The sequence below is a fragment of the Micropterus salmoides genome, unplaced genomic scaffold (genome assembly GCF_014851395.1).
Source record: "Micropterus salmoides isolate LMB-PRFRI ecotype aquatic unplaced genomic scaffold, ASM1485139v1 Ms_hic_scaffold_23, whole genome shotgun sequence".
In the NCBI taxonomy this organism is placed as follows: Eukaryota; Metazoa; Chordata; class Actinopteri; order Centrarchiformes; family Centrarchidae; genus Micropterus; species Micropterus salmoides.
In genome coordinates this window covers 7,547,601-7,569,084 of record NW_024041484.1, presented here as the reverse complement: position 1 = coordinate 7,569,084, position 21,484 = coordinate 7,547,601, and the positions used below count along the sequence as shown (strand labels likewise).

Genomic DNA, 21,484 nt, shown 5'->3' with positions numbered 1-21,484 from the left:
TAAGCCTCCTCTGCGCACCTGTGGCTGAAAACGGAATTGCGGGTGGAAATAGCGAGTGCTGTGCCGTTTTGTCCGCTTTATAAAACATAGTCCACTGCTGATGGAGAAAGTCAACAGGGTTGATTATTCGAACCAAATCAACCTTTTCTTTATTTCTCACACAGTAGACAAAAAGCACAGCTTCACTATTTATTAAGTTGTATTGTTTCAAACGTTTCTCAAATTACTGGATAATTCAAATATACAGTAAAATAGTACTGTATGTAAAATATAGCTTACAGTAGATCATATTCCACAAGGTGCAATGTGTGCTACAAAATATTGTTAACCATAAAGACACCAGACAGAGTTTTGTGAGCTGGACGCGGGATGAAACGAAAAAAAATGAAATTTAGGGCGGCTGCTTCCTAATTCCTAAAAAGCCTGTATAATTAGGCTATAGCCTAAAACATGTTGCGCTTTTAACTGAAACATCAGCAGTGCAAATAGGCTTCTTGGTGGTGGTTTCAGTGCTTTTCTAAATGTTTAGACTATCAATGCCAAACTGCAAGCAGAGTTTAAAAAGAAAACTATTCCTAAAATATTTTGATTTATTTCATGTGTGAAAAGACATAATAGGAACAATTTGATTAATATAAGCAAATTATTTAAACAGCATTCATATTTAATGATTCTGCCCCCATCTTTTTGATCACTATAAGCAGTTTCCACGGTAAATGAAGATGGCCACAGTGTGGATGCTTTTTTTCTTAATATTGCTCAATCAAAGTAGCTAATTTGCATATGTGGTTAAGAGGAAATTAATTATGTTAATGTACCTCAGATGTCTGAGCTAAATGAAACTAAATTGTTAAGGGAGTTTGAGTATAGTTAGTTTTATTTTATATTCTCATGTTTCCTCATGTGTCTTTACTACCTGTCTTTGTGTGCTTTCCCAACTGTGTGATCATCTTTACCACCCTGATTAGTTTCACCCTGATTGTTATCCTTCCTTAACATTGTCAGTTCTTGTGTCTTTCCTCTTTCAGTGGTCAGGTTGTCTGCATCTGTTCCCCAGTCATGCGTGTTGCTTCCTCCTTCAGTATTCCTGCCTGTGTTCGTCGAGCCATTACGGTTTGTCTCGTTAGATTTTTGTAATTTTGGGGGTGATTTGGCCTCACCCTGCTCTCTTTTTTCATTTCTTTTTTATTAAAGCTCACTTTTATTTCTTAAACCTGCCTGTCAAGAGTTCTGCATTTGGGTCTTTTTTGCACAACCTTTAACACAATCTATATAATGTGCTGCATCTGAGGATGAGTAACTCTGAAATACTTTTTAAACATCTAATTCCAGGAAGAGGAACAACTCAGCATTTCTCAGATTTAATGTATCTGTGAACCCACGTACTGTAAGAACACGCTTTCTTTGAACGCACCCTCATCCTCAGAGCTAAATAGAGAAGTTCCTGACACTAGATACAGATTTGGGCTTCTAACTCTTTAAAATGAAGCAATATCAACTTGTCGCAGTCAAAGCTGCATATGTCTTTGGGTTAGAAGAATTTATGTAATTTTCTGGGAATATATTAAGAATCACTGCATTAAAGGACAATAAATGAGAGGAAAATGTATCTAAAGTATTAGATGAAATCTGACACGCAGCATTGTTGCACTTACTGGTGTTTCTTTTAAACCCCATTCAAAACAACATGGTTTAATGCAGATCAGACACAGCCCAGCTGTAAGGGATGGACCCATGATTTTCATAAAGCATTGAAATACCATTAAAACTGAGAGAGAAGGAAAATATGAGTAAGTGGCCAAGCATGAGCTGGCATGCACAGATACTTGAAACTGAATCCCAACTTTATTTTGCCCTTTTGTAATCATATTCTTTGTAATGCTATGTTTGCCAGCGAAGTTCATGGAACTGCAGCTGCTGGAGCCTGCAAATACTGACGTCAGTCTCATATAACAAGGTCAAATCAAAATGATATAGATAAAGTGACATATGTTGGTATAATAATCTTAAAGGCCCTGAAAACATACATTCTCCTCTCAGTCTGTATTGTTCTTTGAGCGATGTGGTCCTTCATAAACAAACTTTCTATTCTTCACAAGTTGGACCAGTTTTGTTTTATTCACATGAAACATTTCTGTATTTGTGTCTTTAGTCTGAAGTAGGCGGGTCTCCACTGAAAAACTCCACTGAGTTGTTTGATTATGTTGCCAGGCCACTGTCAATCTAATCCAATGAAACCACCCACACAGTCCTGATGAGTTTTAGGGTGTTAAACCGTTTACAAATTATAACTGTGGTTGTTTTTTTTAGGCACACATATTTAAAGTTTTTTATAGTTTAGGAACCATGCCAACTGCAACAGTAATTCTGCCAAAGGTTTTTTTGGATTTTGGCATATAAAATGTACGTTTGCATTAGTCGACACATGAACACAATCTGCAAATGTCTACAAACCTGCAACAGTAATTTCATTTGAATCATCCCCTGTGCATTTCTTATGTAAAACATCCTCGGTATTCTGTGTTACTCTTCATTTCTATTTCCTTCCCTCTGCTGCTACAGTGACCCAACACACACAGCTGTCTTGAACATTTTATCTAATCTAACAAACACCATCTCACTTTAGTGCACGTTTACAGCCATTATACTGTGTGTGCATAAGCCACAAAACTGTAGAAAAGAAACAAGATGGAGACTAATGGTACATTAATTCGAACAACACTGCTGTTAAAGCCTTTCATTAACCACACTTTACCTCAAATTAATGTGTTGGAATATGAAACTTCTTTTGTTTTGAGGCTTTGGTTCAGTTTCTGCATGATGGGAAATCTGAGGTTAGCATGAGTGGTTATTTTGGTGGTTTCTGACAAGTGGGATTGCAAGCAGCTGTGTGCATGTGCTAGTGTGCTGAGCTTTTTAGTAACCATTCACACATAGACTGACATGGATTCTACAACGGAGATAGTTGTTAGCAGGCTGTAAAGATCTCTCGACCAGTAATTAGCAAAAAGTCAATGTCAATTTTGTCGATTTTCTGTTTGCTTTCTACAGAAGCTCAAGGTGCTGTTTGCAGTGGGCAGTGACGGAGAGGTCAGCGAGCCTCTGGAGGTCAAAGCTCTCAGCTGTGACACAATAGAGCAAGTCAAAGAGAAAATCCTGTCCACCTTCAAGGCCAAGTTTGGTTTCCCCTTCAGCAGCCCCATCAGGGACGTTTGTGTCGGTAAGAACCAGCACAGTCTCTTTAGTCCTGTGTCTTTTAAATACTGAGATTACACTAAAGATCAAAACTAACCATGAACCAGTGCTAAGTGTTGCCTATGTAGACGAAGCCGGATCTACTTTCTTCATCTGCCACAGAGCTCCAGTGTTGTCCAAAAACTACACTGCTCAAAAAAAATGAGAAATACATTAATCACACATCAGATCTCCATGAAGGAAATACTTCAGAGTTCAAAATCTGTACTATACATAACACAACCAACCGATTGAGGGCTGGATTCAAAATCACACCGAAATAAAGGTAAAAAAAATTGAAATTACACGCTGATCCAACTTGGAGAAGCTAGACTACCTGTGCAACCTGAATGGGCTGGAGGTACCGCCTCATGCTACCAGCAGTGAGAAGGACACTAGCAAAATGCAGAACTAGAGAACAATCAGACAGGTAGGATAAGGAGAGAGCAAGTGTCTGTAGCCACCGGCTGCAAAACCATTTCCTCTTTGGGGGTTGTCTTGCTGTTGCCTCTCCAGTGCGCTTGGGGCAAGTTCAATCTCAAGATCTTTTGCACTGGTTTGCCACTTTTTCAGATTGAACGACATGTTTCCTCGTTGTGTAACGTTCCGCAACAGGCTTCTAAGTATGTTTCCTTCTGTTTGGTGGGCATGTCACAGGTGTTACCCAAACAGCGGCGACAAGTTTGTAAACACAAAGGTGTTAAAAAGGCAGGGAAATGCAATGCACTTGCGTGCACAACAGGGTGTTCAAGGCACCACCGTTCCCGTGGAGAAAAAAAAATGTTTTGTCAGCGCTGAACTCACACCTATTATCACTTACATTTGCACCAAAACAGGTGGCACTGATTCACAATCATTTATGCCTCCTAACTGCACAGATTCAAATCCCTGAAGTTTAACTGACATGATGTTATACTGTGATGATTAAGTGGTCATTTTTTGAACAGTGTTTTTAAAAATACATCAAAGTGCCCCACGATGCACTGATTTACATGTTCCTTCATTACCGTGAACATGGTTATTATGCCAGTCCCACATACATCATCATGGTGGTGCATCAAATGGGTATTAATCTTAGGCAGAAAATGGTTCCCAGTAAGTGTATTATTTCCTCCTCTTTGTATATGCTTCAAACTACAGTGCCGGGCTGTCTTAGGAAATTACTGCGCCTCTTATAAAAATTAAACCATATATTTTTGAAGATTAATGTCTTTTTGAAAAAAAACCCATTTCATTCTAACTTGGTCACTTTTTCTCGCCAGAGTATGAGAAGGATGGATTGTTTGTCCCTCTTGAGGAAGTGGACGCGAGTTCGGAGGTCATCGGGGACGTGACAATGCTCAATACACTGAAGCACTACAAGGTGAGAAATAGGAGTATTAGAGGGGGAAAAAAGCATTGTGTAAGTGGAAGAAGAGAGTCATACTGTATTCTCTTGCAGAAACTGAGCAGATGTTTCTGTTTGTGTTATGTTGTGGCGTGGGCTGAAAAGAGGATGCTGCTGAGGTGAAACTGAACAGAAACACGGCCACAACACTGAAAAAAGCTGGTTCTCTGTCAGTTGGAGGAAATCTCCTCTCACTTTGAGTATTATTGTTGCGTTCCTGCCTACAGGAGGAGAGTATGCATACAGAAACTGGATTCAAAATCTAAAAAACAAATCAATCATTGCAAATACCTCCCTTTTAATATAGCGCATAGACAACTTTAATCTTAAAGGAAAAGGCTGCATAGTTTCACATGCAGGAGGAACCAGAAGAGGAGAAGTAGCTGTTTTAAATGTAAAAACATCTAAAAGGTGACACAAAAACCCTTTACAGAGGTGGCAGATGATCTGACATCAGCTCTCTGTGTACTGAACACAGTTGTTCATGGAAAGTAACTCAAAAATGTACTTTTACTTTCATTACTTTGTTGTTAAATTGAATCATTTCCTGTGGGCAACAACCGTATTGCATCTCACTGAGAGAAGATGGGAAGCTGTACTCCATCTCACTTTGTCAATAAAGCTGCCTAGAGAGAGTTTTTATATCAACGGAAAGAAATGTACTGGAGGAAGAGTGGTTCCTAATGGCTTCTTAATGGGATCAAGGGAGTCTTCTTGTGCTATGCATCTCCTATCCATCAGTACCCTCAGAGCCTGGGAAAGATAAACTCTGCCCCACGAGTGAAAACCTGGTGGCCTGGACTGTGTTGGCCAAAGCCATCCTGCAACTGAAAAAATCTTTCTTCTAGCAAATATCAAGTGAAGACGTTCTAAGTTCCTCAAAAGCTACCCACTACATTAGAAATGTAAGCCTTCTGAAGTGTAGGGGAGTGGTACGAGTGTTTGTTCCCAGCTCACTAATTTCACAGCAAGGTTTCAAAATGAAAGAAGATGTCATTTATGAACCTTTCTGTGGGATGGTCTGTTTGCACCTCTGTAGGTTCCTGATGGAGCGACAATCAAAGTGCTTTCTAAGAAAACTCATCCTCCTCTGAGCCCGCAGGGAAGTCTGAAGGGTAAGAGCTGAGAAGGGAAACTCTGTTCACATTACACATGCAGGGATAGTTTTGTAAAATATGCATATTCGCTTTTATTTTTCAACAAGAGTAGATGAGAAGATCAATAGGACACTCTGCGCACTAATATGAAGATAGACCCAGGGGGGAATTATTTTAGCTTAGCATAGAGACTGGAAGACATACGGCTTGCCTGGCTCAGTCCAAAGTTAAGAAATATGCCTGCCAGTTGGATCTCAAATGTTAATCTTAATCTGTTCAATTAATTTTACTAAGAGGAAAACAGTTGGTGGGTCCTGTATTCAGAGTAGCTTACTGATGAGGCGATATCAATAAGCTATAGCCAGGAAGTTAAAATGAGGTATCTTTAATTGGAAATAACAGACTTCAGAGTTTACAATCAACTTCACTCTCTAAGCATCAAATGGGTCCAGTCAGCTTGTGGTACTTTTTGTACCAGCCATGAAAACTGTTCTCATAGTTTATTCTTGACCATGGCATCAGTACATGTGGCAAAATAATCTTCACTCAAGGTCTTCTTACTAGTTTTTTCTGAGCTTCTAACCACTTCTTACAGTCTTGATCAGCAAATGGAACTGGCTGAGTTGCCATCATGTGTCCTAAAAAACTGGAACACGGGACATGACTTGACGCCGGAGTCCAGAGACCTTGAGATGCAGTTGAAAGCTCATAAACGGCCAGCAGGTGGACCTTGAGTTGAGATTATTTTGTAACACAAAAGTGGACATTGTGAGTTTGAAATTATTATTTTTTTTTTTTTTACACTGTAGTGGACTAACATCCTAGCTGTTAGTTGGAACACAAGCAGCGCTGAATTATTTTTAATACATTTGGAACCACTGAACTAGGTTCTAGATGGCAGAAGAGGAAGTTGATTTCTAATAATGATGATGTTAATGATTGCTGTTCATTTGTTTTACTTTTAGATGACGAGAACTTCGCTGGAAAATACTTCCACTTGGTAAGTTTGTGTTTTTTTTCTTTGTTTGCACAGGTGAATCATCACATCAGTTTACAAGACAGGGACATTTTCAACACCGCACATGTGTGCATAACACTAAATGTTATAAGGGTAGTGAGGTTAATCAATGTAAGGGTGTTTGATGGTTCTTTTCCGCAGATTGATCCCGATGTAGACGAGGACCAACGAAAGAACCCAGAGAGGAAGAAGTTAAAACTAAAGGAAGTGCACCTCACCAAGCTGCTCTCCACCAAGGCAAGGGGAACAATGGCTCATTTTACTTCAGCACGTACCAACACTAGTTTTATATAGCACATCTGAAAACGGCAGATGAGCACTTTCCGTTCAGGGGAGATGGGTTAGAATCTATCTCAGTATACGATAATGCAGTAACACAGAGAAGGTAAGACTAAAAATGGAAACCCAACACAACAAACATGATAAAATATGATATTTGTTTTTTTAAAGGTGAGAAGTGTGAAATAGAATAAAACCAGTGACAGAATAAAACACAGTAAGAGGACGTTAGAAATGAGAGAGGACTTGAGAAAATCTAGTGGGGCAGAACTAAAGGCAAGAGAAAAAAGATTGGACTTTGAATTGGATATAAAAATGTCAATAGTGGAACAGGACTTAATGTGAGACGGCAGGCTGTTCCAGGGAGCAGCAACAGAGAAAGCCTGGAAGAATATGGAGTTAGCAGATCAGCGATGTATTGTGGAGCTAATCCATTTAAGGCTGTAAAAACAAATAGTAAGATTTTGAAATTGATTCTGGTAACTAACATAGGTGAGCCAGAACAGGAGCAATGTGCTGTCCTTTCTTTCTTCCAGTCAAAACTCTAGCACCTGCACTAGCAGAACTGATACCAGTCTCAGTCTCTTACACAGTTATGTTTACCATCTGTAGCGGTGTTAATGTTGCAGAGGAAGCGTGCTATTGCTGTTACTCTTGTCTACACAGGAGGCGTAGCGTGAGCAGCACATTGGCAGAGCAGCAGCAGCTTCAGTGCTCCGTGTACACAGGATGCATTCACGCACAGTGCTGAGTATAGGTCACCCGCTTTTTGGCAGAGCTCTGAATCGAAGACACAATCACGTGTAAAACTAGAAGGAAAAAATAGACCTCACATTGCATTTAAACAGCAGCCTTTACATGGCCTGTGTGCAGCCTCACTGATTAAAATAGAAGTGTATCTGTTCTGTCAGACACGTTCGAGATGGACAACTGCAAATGTGCGGCTGAAACACTTCCTGTTGTGGTGACCTCTTTTTTTTTTTATTTGGAGAGGTTTTTGTCAGATAAGAAAGTAGATGACACTTAATATTTCCTTTTTTAAAAGAGGAAATAAATAATTAAAAGTGCAGAGTTCTGGTGAAAGAATGGGTGTATATCTGATTATTTCAGAGGGGAGAGAATTCAAACAAAATTTGAAATATCTCGTTTGCTGCTCCTTACCTGTAGATGCTTTAACATCAGTAATTTTTTCTTTTCACTGTGAACTACACAGCAGAGAAGGACATTATTTTGTTTTTTCTCTTCTAGGTGGCAGTGCATTCATATGTGGAGAACCTGTTCAGATCAATCTGGGGGACGCCGTACTCCAGAGTTCCACACGCTGTCAAATACTTCTTCGACTTCCTGGACGCTCAGGCAGACAGCATGAAGATCGCCGACCCAGATGTCCTGCACATCTGGAAGACCAACAGGTATGGCTGAGTCATCAAAAGCTCTGTGGACAGAAGGAAACAAACAAAAAAATAATATGTACAGGTGCTGGTCATATAATTAGAATATCAAGAAGTTGATTTATTTCAGTAATTCCATTCAAAAATTGGATATTATATTCATTCATTACACACAGACTGATATATTTCAAATGTTTATTTCATTTAATTGTGATGATTAAAACTGACAACTAATGAAAATCCCGAAATTCAGTATCTCTGAAAATTTGAATATTACTTAAGACCAATACAAAAAAAGGATTTTTAGAAATGTTGGCCAACTGAAAAGTATGAACATGAAAAGTATGAGCATGTACAGCACTCAATACTTAGTTGGGGCTCCTTTTGCCTGAATTACTGCAGCAATGCGGCGTGGCATGGAGTCCATCAGTCTGTGGCACTGCTCAGGTGTTATGAGAGCCCAGGTTGCTCTGATAGTGGCCTTCAGCTCTTCTGCATTGTTGGGTCTGGCGTATCGCATCTTCCTCTTCACAATACCCCATAGATTTTCTATAGGGTTAAGGTCAGGCCAGTTTGCTGGCCAATTAAGAACAGGGATACCATGGTCCTTAAACCAGGTACTGGTAGCTTTGGCACTGTGTGCAGGTGCCAAGTCCTGTTGGAAAATGAAATCTGCATCTCCATAAAGTTGGTCAGCAGCAGGAAGCATGAAGTGCTCCAAAACTTCCTGGTAGACGGCTGCGTTGACCTTGGACCTCAGAAAACACAGTGGACCAACAACAGCAGATGACATGGCACCCCAAACCATCACTGACTGTGGAAACTTTACACTGGACTTCAAGCAACGTGGATTCTGTGCCTCTCCTCTCTTGATTTCCAAAGGAAATGCAACATTTACTTTCATCAGAGAACATAACTGTGGACCACTCAGCAGCAGTCCAGTCCTTTTTGTCTTTAGCCCAGACGAGACGCTTCTGACGCTGTGTCTTGTTCAAGAGTGGCTTGACACAAGGAATGCCACAGCTGAAACCCATGTCTTGCATACGTCTGTGCGTGGTGGTTCTTGAAGCACTGACTTCAGCTGCAGTCCACTCTTTGTGAATCTCCCCCACATTGTTGAATGGGTTTTGTTTCACAATCCTCTCCAGGGTGCGGTTATCCCTATTGCTTGTACACTTTTTTCTACCACATCTTTTCCTTCCCTTCGCCTCTCTATTAACGTGCTTGGACACAGAGCTCTTTAGCAATGACCTTTTGTGTCTTGCCCTCCTTGTGCAAGGTGTCAATGGTCGTCTTTTGGACAGCTGTCAAGTCAGCAGTCTTCCCCATGATTGTGTAGCCTACAGAACTAGATTGAGTGACCATTTAAAGGCCTTTGCAGGTGTTTTGAGTTAATTAGCTGATTACAGTGTGGCACCAGGTGTCTTCAATATTGAACCTTTTCACAATATTCAAATTTTCTGAGATACTGATTTTGGGCTTTTCATTAGTTGTCAGTTATAATCATCAAAATTAAAAGGAATGAACACTTGAAATATATCAGTCTGTGTGGAATGAATGAATATAATATCCAAGTTTCACTTTTTGAATGGAATTACTGAAATAAATCAACTTTTTGATGATATTCTAATTATATGACCAGCACCTGTATGTAGTGCAGTGGTATATGACCTTGAGCATGTCTACTAAAAACCTGTTTTTCTTCCCTGGTAACTGTCGTCCTGCTACCAGTTTGCCTCTACGCTTCTGGGTCAACATCCTGAAGAACCCCCAGTTTGTTTTTGACATTGAGAAGACACCACATTTGGACGGCTGCCTTTCTGTCATCGCTCAGGCCTTCATGGACTCCTTCTCTCTTAGTGAGACCCAGCTGGGGAAGGTAAAGTCCACGTGTCAAAGTGTATTATTGCAGGAAGTCCAGTTTCCCTTTGTTTGTTCAGACAGCATGCAGGGGTGAAACCAAAAGTCGGTCAATCTTAAAAAGAAAGCAAAATCGTGCATCTACCCAAAGGAGGTTTGCACCTATGAATGCAAAGAAGTTTGCTTGACACTCTTCCTTGAATCTTACTGTGTTCCAGCATGCACCTACCAACAAGCTCCTCTATGCCAAAGACATTCCCAAGTTCAAACAGGAAGTAAAGGCTTACTACAAGCAGATCAGAGAACAGTCTCCACTCACAGACTCAGAATTCAAGGACTTCCTGCTGGACGAGTCAAAGGTAACGTCCAATTCAGTACATCTTTTTTTTAATTTAAAGTGGCGCTGTGATGGAAGGACAGTGAGTGGATAGGTGTTTGTTTTCATTTCAGAAACATGAAAACGAGTTCAACGATGCTGCCGCCCTCAGAGAGCTCTACAAATTTATCAAGCGATACTTCACAGAGGTCAGTTCTTTTCACTTCCAGACTAGCTCGTGCACATTTTTCTTTTCACTTTCATGGTGTTAGGTTTTCATGTTTAGTTTCAAATCACTTTGGATGTTTTTAGATGGTTTTTAAAGGAGAGTGAAACCCTTAGACGATGACCAGTATGAACTGATGAGGATGTTGGAGATGCCACGTCTGGTTTTGTTGCAAAAATATTTTAGTTAGTGTGAACACTCGCTGTCATTCATGTTGACACCCTTCAGTAGAGCTGGCTGACAGACTGACCTATTTCAGTTTGACTATAAAAAGTTGTAAGTTGTATGATTTTGGGTCTGATTTTGTATTATAAAAATCCATGTCTTTTGCTTTTTCACTATCAATTGCAAATATGTCTGTGTGATGTGTGGGTGACAACAGATCTGAACTGTTAAACTAGTGAATCATAAATCTAATTTGACCTCACAACATAGTGGTGTTAAAAGGGAGCTGCGGCTTAGAATTAGTGGCTTATCTACTGATCAGAAGGTCAACGTGACTCTTGGGCAAGATACTAAACCCAAAGTGTGAGTGTGTCTATGAACATCTGTTCCAGTGTGATGAGCCGTTGGCAAAAGAGCTTTAAGTAGTCAGAATACTAGAGAGGTGTCATACCAGCCCTTTTTCCTTAAGAGATTATTGTGTTAATATTTTAGACATGTTTATTTATGGTGGTGATTTCTGCTTCATGAGCACCACATCAGTGGTTTACCCTCATTTTAGATGCCATCTCCTTAGAAACATCTGAGATGTTGACAACAGCCGAGAGCGACTTTGCTTATGAAAGTGACACGAGTGTCACGAGGCCCCGTGTGGAGAGGAAATGAGATTTTGAACCTTCTGATTTCCCTTTGCTTCGTTTATCAGGTTTTCATTTCCTGCTCTCATTTGCAGCGCAGCTCCTCTTCAAAAGCCTTTGAGGAATAGCCTAATACAAATAAACAAGCGGCATTACCGAACAAGCTCCCACCAGTTGTTTTTTTATGAACTGAAACATTCTACAACACAGTACCACAGGAAAAGGCTTGTTGAGCTGCATGTGCTGTCTGGTGTTGAGGCTTAAATTTACATCTTAATGACACAGGCTAACACTTTTTATTGGAAGGTGTGCCTGAAATATACCCCACGCCACTGACAGAATTTTGACTAGATTGTAGTAAAATGTGGATTTATAATATGCCTGTAAAATGTCTTAAAATGGCTCTTTTGGGTACTTTTGCCTTTTCTACAGATCCAAGATAAGCTGGACCAAAACGGGGCCCCTGATGACCTGAAGGAGCAGCTAAATCATGTTAAAAACTTGTTTGATGGACTAAAAAGCTGCTCCTGGAACTGAGCGACCATCCTTGCACTTATAAATGAACTACAGATGACATGAGGAGAGGAAAACTCAGCAAAAGCTGTCAGACATTTGTCCAGCATGCATCCTGCCCTGCTACTATGATGGAGAGAACATCCCGATTTAAACAGTTCCAGAGGAGCTGAAAGGGAGCTGCTAACCATAGCAGAGTTTTTGTCTTGATGCTTTTCACAGCGTCATCTGCCCTGACGTGACAAAGTCTGTTGGAAACTCTGAATCCTGGGATGTTTATGGCATAAAAATGGCCACCTTTGAAGACAATGAAGCGAGGCGCATATCACCTGCTTATATTAAAGGACTTGACTGAATGCAGTTTTGTAACACGTCTGCCGACCAGTCTTGTGTCAGATGGATGTAGTTCTGCAGTTTCACAGTATTGTGTGGCAACAAATCTGTTCAGTTAATAACAGTTGTTTTTCACTGTACTGGGTTCACTGTAATCATTACTCAAGATCCCACACACAGAGTCAAAAGACAGATATCAGGAAACAAGTTTTTTTTCAATACAATTTTAGTAAAACCTGTTGGAAATGACTGTATAAACTTTGTATTCACTCATCTGTATAAAAAGCTTTCCCAAGTGGCTTAAGAGCAAATGTGTGTAAACAACAAACATGTCAATATAACATCAAACCCTGAGGATTTAGTGGTCAATCTTAAAAAAAGGGAAGAAATGCTGAGAAAATCCATTCTCATTTCTCCATTTTTTTATGGAAATATGGCAATAAATAAAGCTTCTGCTCTAAATGCTTCTAAAACACAGCTGGGGTCCTCAATGTGACAACCAGGACGCCATCTCGCTCTGTATTTCAAATGCAAGTCCAGTGGGAAGAAGTGTTGGGGTGTCACAGGTCAGGCTGGGGAGTGAGGGCCCGGTCCCTCTGCACCAGAGATCCCAGTTCCTCCAGCTGCTGCTGCTGGGCGCTTTCCAGATCCTCGAGCCGCCGCCGCAGCAGAGAAAGCTCCCTCTGATGCTGCTCCTCCTGCAGCATGGAGGGAAAACACGCACTTTACAGAAATGCTTCCCTCGATCACACCAACACCCACACGCCTTGTTCAAACAGTCTGTATTTCACACATGCATGCTGCTTCCTCTGGATTCATTCACACTTTGGTAAGTCTGTATAAACCTTAGGTTTCACATTGGCTGTGGGGTTTCACTGTTACCAAACCTTGTGTTTGTCAGTGATTATTTGATCTTCCTCATTTCACTCTCATGACCGTAACATTTGTTCATTTGTAACTTCAGGAGCTCAGCTCAGTACATAACAGGTTGCTATGAGAAGAGGGGGGGAAAAGACTGGGACATTTAATTTCCTCAAAACTCAACGTGTGTTAGCTTTATTGGGCTGGGCGCCGTTTCAGAAAGCAGGTTTAACAAACTGAGCTGATTAAGCCCGAGATGTGAAAAGTTTCAGAACAGCTGATCAGAATTAGTTCAATCAACTAGTTATGTTGAAACTGATAGAAGGTGTGTGAATGGAAAAAAGACATAAATGTGTCATTACAGTAACTGTTGCCATCCTGACTGCCTAACCTTAATGTCCACAGAGTCGCTTTTAGATTTTATTCTGTGCTGAGGATAAATCCACGGTGTCCAGAGATGTTGTCTCTGTCCTTACATCGATGACAGATGCATCTTAAAAGCAGTCATGGTTTAGATTTTGTTTGGGTAATGAACTAAAATCTAAAGTCTCTGAAACCGATAACCCAGACTCTCCCTCATCTTAGGCTTAACAAACCCAGAGTTTTCACTAAACCTGCTTTCTGAAACAGGGCCCAGGGTCTGTCTATCTTTGTGTGTAAAAACTGGTCTCTGTAGCTGTCACTTTTGTGGCCATTTAACTATTCATAGTGTTACCATCCAGCTACACTACAGTCTGATGCAAACAGCTGGTTATGCTTACTGGTATGTTGGAGAATGGCCCTTCAGACCCCAGGAGGAGGAAGGGGGTAGGTGAGGAGGTCAGGAAGGCGGGGCCAGCACCGTAAGGAGCCTGGCCGCCAAATAGGAGGCGTCGAAACTCATTGTGTCGTCGCTGCAGCTCCTTCAACCGTCTGCTGAGTTGAGCTTGCTCCTCTGAGAAAGATGAACGTCTGCACGGGGGGGGGCAGAAATTTGGAGTTGGAAATTAGACAACTTTCCACACTGTTGGCCAGACATGACAAGCAGGCCTGTGACTGGCTCCCTTGTAGATTCCTGTGTGGTTGCTTAATGTCTTTTTGGGAAAGTGAACTTCGACAAAATTTCCTACAAGAAATATCATAAAAATATTAAGGTGACATGTTCCTCAAGAAAAAAGTAAGTTTGACCAGTGACACAGCAGCAACGCCTGGCCAGTTAACTTAACTATATTATATCATTCATTAAATGAGAGATTTGAAGTTTACTTCTTGGCTGCAGCAGCTTCCAGTTCCAGCTCCTCTATCTTGGCCTCCAGCAGCTGGATCTTATCATGCAGCCCCTTCTCTTTGTTCTCCGTCAGCGTTTTCCTCTGCACGACACACCCACACCAACGTTTAGCTCCTAGACAGTGTTATGAGGCGTTTCCACAATCTGCTGAAAGTAAAGAGGCTGGGAGCGGCCGTACCTTCTTCTGGGCCGCTGCTGCCCTCTGCAGTTTCTCTTTGACCTGGGAGTATTTCTGCTGCAGCCCAGCGGCTCGCTCCTGCAGCTTGTGTTTCTCCTCCAACCACTCCACCTGACGGTCCTCCACCAGCCTGGAGCAACAACACACAGAGAGAAGGGGGGGGGGGAGAGTGTTTTAATTGAGTCCTGTTTCATAGTTAATAGGGCTGCATAATCATTTTTTTAATCAATTAATCTGATTCTTAATCTGAAGAGACACACGAAGCACATTAGGATAATGATAGTAGCATATTTTATGATTAGTCTAATTTCCAAATGTCACTGCTGTGTTAGGATATGATTAATAATAATAATAATAGACCCCATCTGTCAGATGCCTGATCAGGAACGCGTTCCTCGTGTTGATAATCCTAATATATTGTGCTTGTGTGGGGAGCCGTCTTCCGCCACAAGTGTTCATACGCAGCAGTTGTGCTGCTGTGATAAACCATTTCCAATTTATAAAGCTGACAGAGCACCTCGTTGTCTAAAATATTCCCAAACTTTATATGGTCATAGACAAGGTCTTTTCAGATGCAGCTTGTTCTCTGGAGGAATCCCTGCCGACGCACGTTATGAAAATTGAAGTCTTACCGTAATCAGTGATGTGAGTGAGTCGCCCCAGGCCCAAATAGTTAAGATTAGCGGATTTATTTCAAGAGCAGATGTACCTCTCTGCCTCGTGCTGGCTCTTCTCAGCCTGGGCTCGGGCCGCCCTCAGCTCCTCCCGGACTCTGTCCAGTGTTCCTCTCAGTCTCTGGTTTGCCTCCATCAGGTCACTTTCAGAGTGAGACAGTGTCCCCAGCTGGACACTCAATTCCTGGTTCTGCTGTTGGGTCAAACAAACAAAAATTCACACACTCCCCTGGGTTTTTTTGTTTTGTCGTGGCACGCCGACTGCAGGACAAATAACACTTTGAGATAGCTGACGTTGACTCACCTGCTGTAGGTCGGCAATCTCCGCTTTCTGTCTCTCAAGCTCGTCAAGCTGTGAGCTTTGCTGCTGGAGTTTGGTTCTGTAAAGACAAAAAAAAAAACATCTTTCTGGTTGTTCATTTTATTATTTTTCCCTTTTGTCTTGCACAATAGGCAATTGCACACCTAACTTAAAGATTACAGTGCTGTAATTTTCACTAAATAAGAATCTAAATGATGGTATAAAATGGCATCGACATCCTCACAAGCTGGGCATGGCAAAACTGGCACAATGTTTTCTGAGCAGTTGGCCACAAAATGTTTATATGGGAACAGAAACTAGAGCAAAGAGTCTGTAAAGGAAACTGAGAAGCGTTCCTTTCATCTAAATTTGTTTCAGCAAAAAAACTGTGGCCTCTACATGCACAGTTCCTTCTCAGTTAAAAATAATAAGTGAACCCAGAGCTTGGTAGTTATAATGTACGTATCACCACGTAGATAAGACGTAGCAGATAACACATGTGGATATTACATTAAAAAAAGGCATATTGATGTTTGCTGACTGTAACTGACTAAGGCAGCTGTGCAGGTTTAGTAACACTCAACATTCAGTCCAAAGCTGACCTTAGGTTTTGCAGTTCCCTGCGGGCCGACTCCTCTCCTTGTTGTGCACTACGGAGACGCTCCTCCCAATCCTCCGACTGGGCGTGGTCTGCAGCTTCCTGCAGCGCTCTCTGCTGTTCCAGAGCAGCGAGACGGTTCTCCAACTCCAACCTAACAACATAAATCAATTGCAAATCCTCTCAAATGAAATGTAGTCAGGCAGAAAAGGCAGAAGTAAAGGCTGAGCTGCACAGAAATGCCATTTTTGATTTTGTACCAATTAGGCATTTATATTATCCACCTAGCTGGAACGATCAATGACTGAAATAAAATTAGGGTGATTCTCACTTTTCCTCGTGCAAGGTTGCAGTTTTGCGGAACTCCTCCTCGCGGGCAGACTGCACTTTCCTCACCATCTCCCTCTCTTTCTCCACCAGAACTTCCTTGTGTCGCTCCACCGCAGCCTTCAACACCTCCACGTCCGCCTGCAGACCTGAGACACAAGTTACCGTGAGAAACTGAGGGTACTGTAAAAGTTACAATTATTCTGTGCTTTGAGAGACTAAGGTCTGGATCAAATAAAATAACTAACCTATGGCCATGAATAGTCAAAGAACAACAAAGAATCTGTTGCTGCAGCAAATATTTTTTGTGTTTACTATTGACCTTTTTTCTAGACAGCTAGTGAAGAAAAAAAAAGACTGTGGGTGGGAGGTGGGGTGACTAATTTCCACCCAGTGACTGAATACAAAATCAAAGGCTGAAATATCGTGACAAGCGAGGAGGGTGGCCCATTTCTCTCTGCAGATTACTCACAGGTGTGTGTGCGTGTGTGCGTGTGTGTCTCCATACCGTCAATCTGCCCCTGCAGTGTGTCCCTCTCCCTCTCCAACTCCCCTTTAGAGCGGGTACACTCCAGTTTGACACTGGCCACCTCCAGTTTATGTGAGTGCTTCAGACTTTCAATCTGAGAACCAGAAAATTAGATAATTTATCTTTTTTTGACATTTATAAAGACTGTCTAACAATTCAACCACATTTGGATAGATAGAAGGAGCATTTCACAACCATAAAAACACAGATTTGAAGTCACATTGTGACAAAAACCACGGAAGTGAACAAAACCTGGGTAGACAAAAGGGTACAAGTTTCCCATCACTGGCAAACCTTTCCAGCTTGATGCATTATAATCCTTTCACTTAACCCGCCATGAAGCCCAGACAGTGCTCTGTAATGACTCCGTGTATACTCGTGATATGGCAGTGGATAACACATGTTAGAGGTCAAGGTGCGGCGTACCTGGCAGGTGAGGGAGTTGGCTTCTCTCTCAGCTTTGTGGAGTCGTCCTGTGAGCTGGCTGTTCTGCTCATGGGTCAGATGAAGCTCGCTCTCCATCCGCTCCAGCTGCAGACGCAGCGACTGACGCTCCGCCTGTCACAACCAACAACCAATCAGATCCAACAATCACCAAAAAAAAAAAAATGTAGATTTTTATGTAGATTTTTCCTGTCCCCTTTATAGCTCCTATAATCTTAATGTGAGATATAATGTGATCCTCCTTAATAAATAAAAAAAACCTAAGTCCTGTAACATGACAGCAGGGCCGCTGCTGTCTCACCTCCAGAGACTTCACTGTGGCCTGAGACTCCGTTAGCTGTCTGATCTGAATGCGTTGGACGTTCTCGGCCTGTTGGCCCGAGTTGTCCTTCTGGGCGCGAAGCTCGGCCACCTCTGCCTCCAGGCCCTTCAGGCGCAGGTGGAGCTGGGCTTTCTCCCTCAGCAGAGCCTCCACTCGTTTCCCATCACGCAGCGGGTCTGAACTCTGGTATTGAGCCACCAGGTCTTCCCTATCCCTCTCCAGACGAGATATCTGACAACAGGAGGGAGGTCGTTTAAATTAGCATCTACAGTATCTCACATTTGTTGCCAGCGGTTTAGACATTAATGGCTGTGTGATGTGTTATTTTGAGGGGACAGTAAATTTACACCGTTATACAAGCTGCACACTCACTACTTTACATTGTAGCAAAGTGTCATTTCTTCAGTGTTGTCACATGAAAAGATATCAAATATTTAAATATGTGACTTACTGTACTTTCACCTGTGAATAACAACAACTTGACATCACACTATTATTTTACTTAAGAGCATAGAACAACCAAAATTCTGACCGACCAAACCTACCTCTGCTTCAAAGCGGATCCTCCTCTCCTCCAGTATACGAGCATGTTCTTCGCTCTGGTGGTCAAACTGGGACTTGAGGAAGGTGAACTCATACCGCAGCTTGTTGTACTCTGACCTGTATTTCTCTGTCTCCTAAAAAGAACCACAAGTACACACATTAGCTCCAAATCAGTGAGAGGAGAGAGGTAGCAATCAAGCACACAATGGAAATGAGCTGCTGTTCCCTTGAAAGCGCAGACTTTCAAATGACTTTCAAAAGGCAATCAATGCTAATCGCTTGACCGTTGCTATGGACTTAATAGTCACAGCTGCTAACGCCAATTTACAGCAGGTACTGAAGGATAAATGTACTTCCTTCTGCAGTAGATGCCACAGCTGTTTATTCATGTACAGTATTCCATATGGTGACATAATCCATAACACCAAACCTAAAAGGAACATTCTGTTTTAGCGTTGTTACTGTCTTTATATCAGAGCTGCATTACATTATATGACTTCCTGTCAATCACAAACTCCGACAGGAAGTAATGTATGTTTCCCCAGGGAATTAATCCCTCGAAAATCAATCAGTACATCCATTTCTTTTCATTTAGAGCATCTCTTTAGAGCAGGACAACCATTCATGACAAGCTAGGTTTACCATGTCTAAGCTTAGAAAATGTTATATATATATATATAATTTCATGTGTATACATTACATAATGTAGTGGGGATTGTAAACTAGACACAAATTTGAAGTAAATGGGTAGTTACTATCATAGATACTAGTGCTCTCTCTCTCTCTCTCTCTCTCACACGCTGAAGTGAGTAGCCGCTGTTTGTACAAAGAACACAGATGGAAACAGACAGAAACAGATAGACAGACCGACCTCCTCCAGTTTACTGAATCTCTCTCTGACAGGAGCCTCCATCTCCTGCTGCACCTGAGCTCTGAGCAACTCCAGCCGCTGAGGGGTCATCACCTGGTCACACACACACACACACACACACACACACTTGTGTTCAGTCAGTGGAAGTTTAACTGCACAGAGGCAATTTATTAATTTATTACATTAAAAACTAAAATCTCAGCCACACCAGAAACAAATGTGTCCTTTTGTGAATCTCGTTCCGCCCTTTAATCAATCAAAGAGCAGCATAATGTATCATAGTTTCAGTAGTGTGAGGTTTTCTTGTCTCGAGTTTGGTTTACCTGCATTCGAAGATCCTCCAGCTCTCTGGTTTTGTCCAGCAGCTCCCCTCGGAGCTCGGCCAACAGCAGCTGCAGTTTCTCCTGCTGAGCCTGTCTGTCACTCAGCAGGCGCTTCAGTTCACTCTGCGCCCGGGTGAACTCATCCTGCAAGCTGCAAAAAAAATGAAAGTGGTGCTGAGACTGAGCAAAGTGAAGACCGACAGGGAAACTGTGAAGCATGATGCACGGTGAAAAACAGGAGGGTTTGATTCATAATTCATACACAACATGACACAAAAGATAAGGACCGCTGAGAGGATCAAAATGTTTCTATTTAAAAAGATTTAGCTGTACCTGGTGTGTTCAGCCTTCAGTGTCTGGTAGTTGGTCCTGTGGTTTTCGCACTTCATCCTTTCATCGATTAGCATCTTCTGCAGCTCCATCTCTGCTCCCCCAACCCAGCAGATAACCCCAGCATGGCTGCTGACCTCCCCATCCCAGGCTCCAGGTTTGGGACGAGAGGGGCAGACTGGCCGAGGGCGGAGGTGGTCATTTCACCTCTGTAGGAAAGAGCGAGGAAGAGACAGGAGGAAGTAAAGAAAAGCTGCTGCGTCGGAAGCCCTCCGTTCTTTAACAGTGAGCAAACACTGCCTGCAATCTATTTAAATGTGGCGAGGTGCTTAAAGAATTAGGCCTGGCTTTGTTGTCAGTTAGTTACCATGGTGGCTTTGAGAAGAGTCCCCCAGCTTCTTGTTAACATCACAACCTCTTAGCAGTCAAGGCGAGGCTATGAATCAATCTCAAGTGATTGGTTGGCGCTACTCTGTGATTGCAACACTACTAAAACCACTTGAGCCACTTAACATTAAGCATCCTATCTCGGAGGTAATTCTGAGACCAATGTCATCCGCTTAGGGGGGGAAATGTACTTAAAATGATATCATTACTGCACAAACTGTAGTTTCATATGCCAAAGTCACAAAGGAAAACCACACGACTGAACTTGATGAGGTTTGTTGATCTCGGGCTCTCTTCAAGTACAACCTAGTAACGTTAATCTAACATTAAACTGGTTACGCAAACACTGGCCTGTGGATCGAGAGTTGTGATTGCGAATTATAATGAGCTTAGATTGCCTGCGGACTTAAGTCTGTAGTTTGTCAAAAGCATCGAGTTGATTCAAATGTCGCGCTCCGAGTCCAGCGACTTAATATGCAGGACACAGGGCTAGCGCTAGCTAACTTTAGTGCATCCGTTATCGGACACTCTCTGCTGGACATTGTCTTTGCAAACCTGAGGCAATTTACAATTAATAAGCAGCGATTCGCATCACGCACTAATGTTTTCTCAATGAAACACAATTCTGAGCGACGCGGCGAGCTAAACAGCTACATGCAAGCTAACTTTAGCAGCAACTTGGCAAGTTAGTTAACCAGTAAACGTTAGCACACCTGAATGTAGCTTGCTACCATGGATAACGTTATGTACAACCCGGCGCCCATTTGAGTTTCAATCAACGAATTACAAACCCATAAAGTATCGTTAAACCACACTGCCATTTACCTTACACACTTGAACAGCTGCCTTCTGAAAGCCACTTACCTCTTGTTCAGTTTGGACTTCTTGCTTCCCTGCTTTCACTTTGCTCTGCTAGCCTGCGCTAGCTAGCTAATCTGTAAACTACAAACTGTGGGATCATGGGAATCTTTTCCCAGCGTGCATTTCTCTCGTTGAAAAAGACTTTCGTACTGGCTTTTGCTGTGTACATATAGTACATAGTTAACATTACTATAGTAACTATCTAACTGATATA

At 41.9% G+C, this 21,484-nt stretch overlaps 2 protein-coding genes across 2 annotated transcripts in view; one reads left to right on the top strand and one right to left on the bottom strand.

The window, feature by feature from the left end:
• Positions 1 to 12,808, top strand: part of plxnc1 (plexin C1) — a 31,622-nt gene extending 18,814 nt beyond the window's left edge. Inside the window, exons 22-31 of the mRNA XM_038738913.1 lie at positions 3,052 to 3,220; positions 4,497 to 4,597; positions 5,661 to 5,736; positions 6,684 to 6,718; positions 6,878 to 6,973; positions 8,264 to 8,427; positions 10,138 to 10,285; positions 10,485 to 10,625; positions 10,717 to 10,791; positions 12,041 to 12,808. Of these exons, the coding sequence (XP_038594841.1) occupies positions 3,052 to 3,220; positions 4,497 to 4,597; positions 5,661 to 5,736; positions 6,684 to 6,718; positions 6,878 to 6,973; positions 8,264 to 8,427; positions 10,138 to 10,285; positions 10,485 to 10,625; positions 10,717 to 10,791; positions 12,041 to 12,145 (1,110 nt within the window). The 3' untranslated portion in view covers positions 12,146 to 12,808. The remainder of the gene's footprint in view (positions 1 to 3,051; positions 3,221 to 4,496; positions 4,598 to 5,660; positions 5,737 to 6,683; positions 6,719 to 6,877; positions 6,974 to 8,263; positions 8,428 to 10,137; positions 10,286 to 10,484; positions 10,626 to 10,716; positions 10,792 to 12,040) is intronic.
• On the bottom strand, positions 12,663 to 20,774 carry cep83 (centrosomal protein 83). The gene is given in 17 exon segments (XM_038738915.1): positions 12,663 to 13,152; positions 14,077 to 14,266; positions 14,561 to 14,664; positions 14,761 to 14,890; positions 15,470 to 15,627; positions 15,739 to 15,814; positions 16,338 to 16,487; positions 16,665 to 16,809; positions 17,169 to 17,283; positions 17,616 to 17,747; positions 17,935 to 18,186; positions 18,501 to 18,632; positions 19,370 to 19,462; positions 19,693 to 19,843; positions 20,026 to 20,125; positions 20,128 to 20,231; positions 20,390 to 20,774. Coding segments are annotated over 16 exon segments (2,163 nt in total). The 5' UTR covers positions 20,225 to 20,231; positions 20,390 to 20,774; the 3' UTR covers positions 12,663 to 13,014.
• Between the last annotated feature and the right edge of the window lie 710 nt (positions 20,775 to 21,484).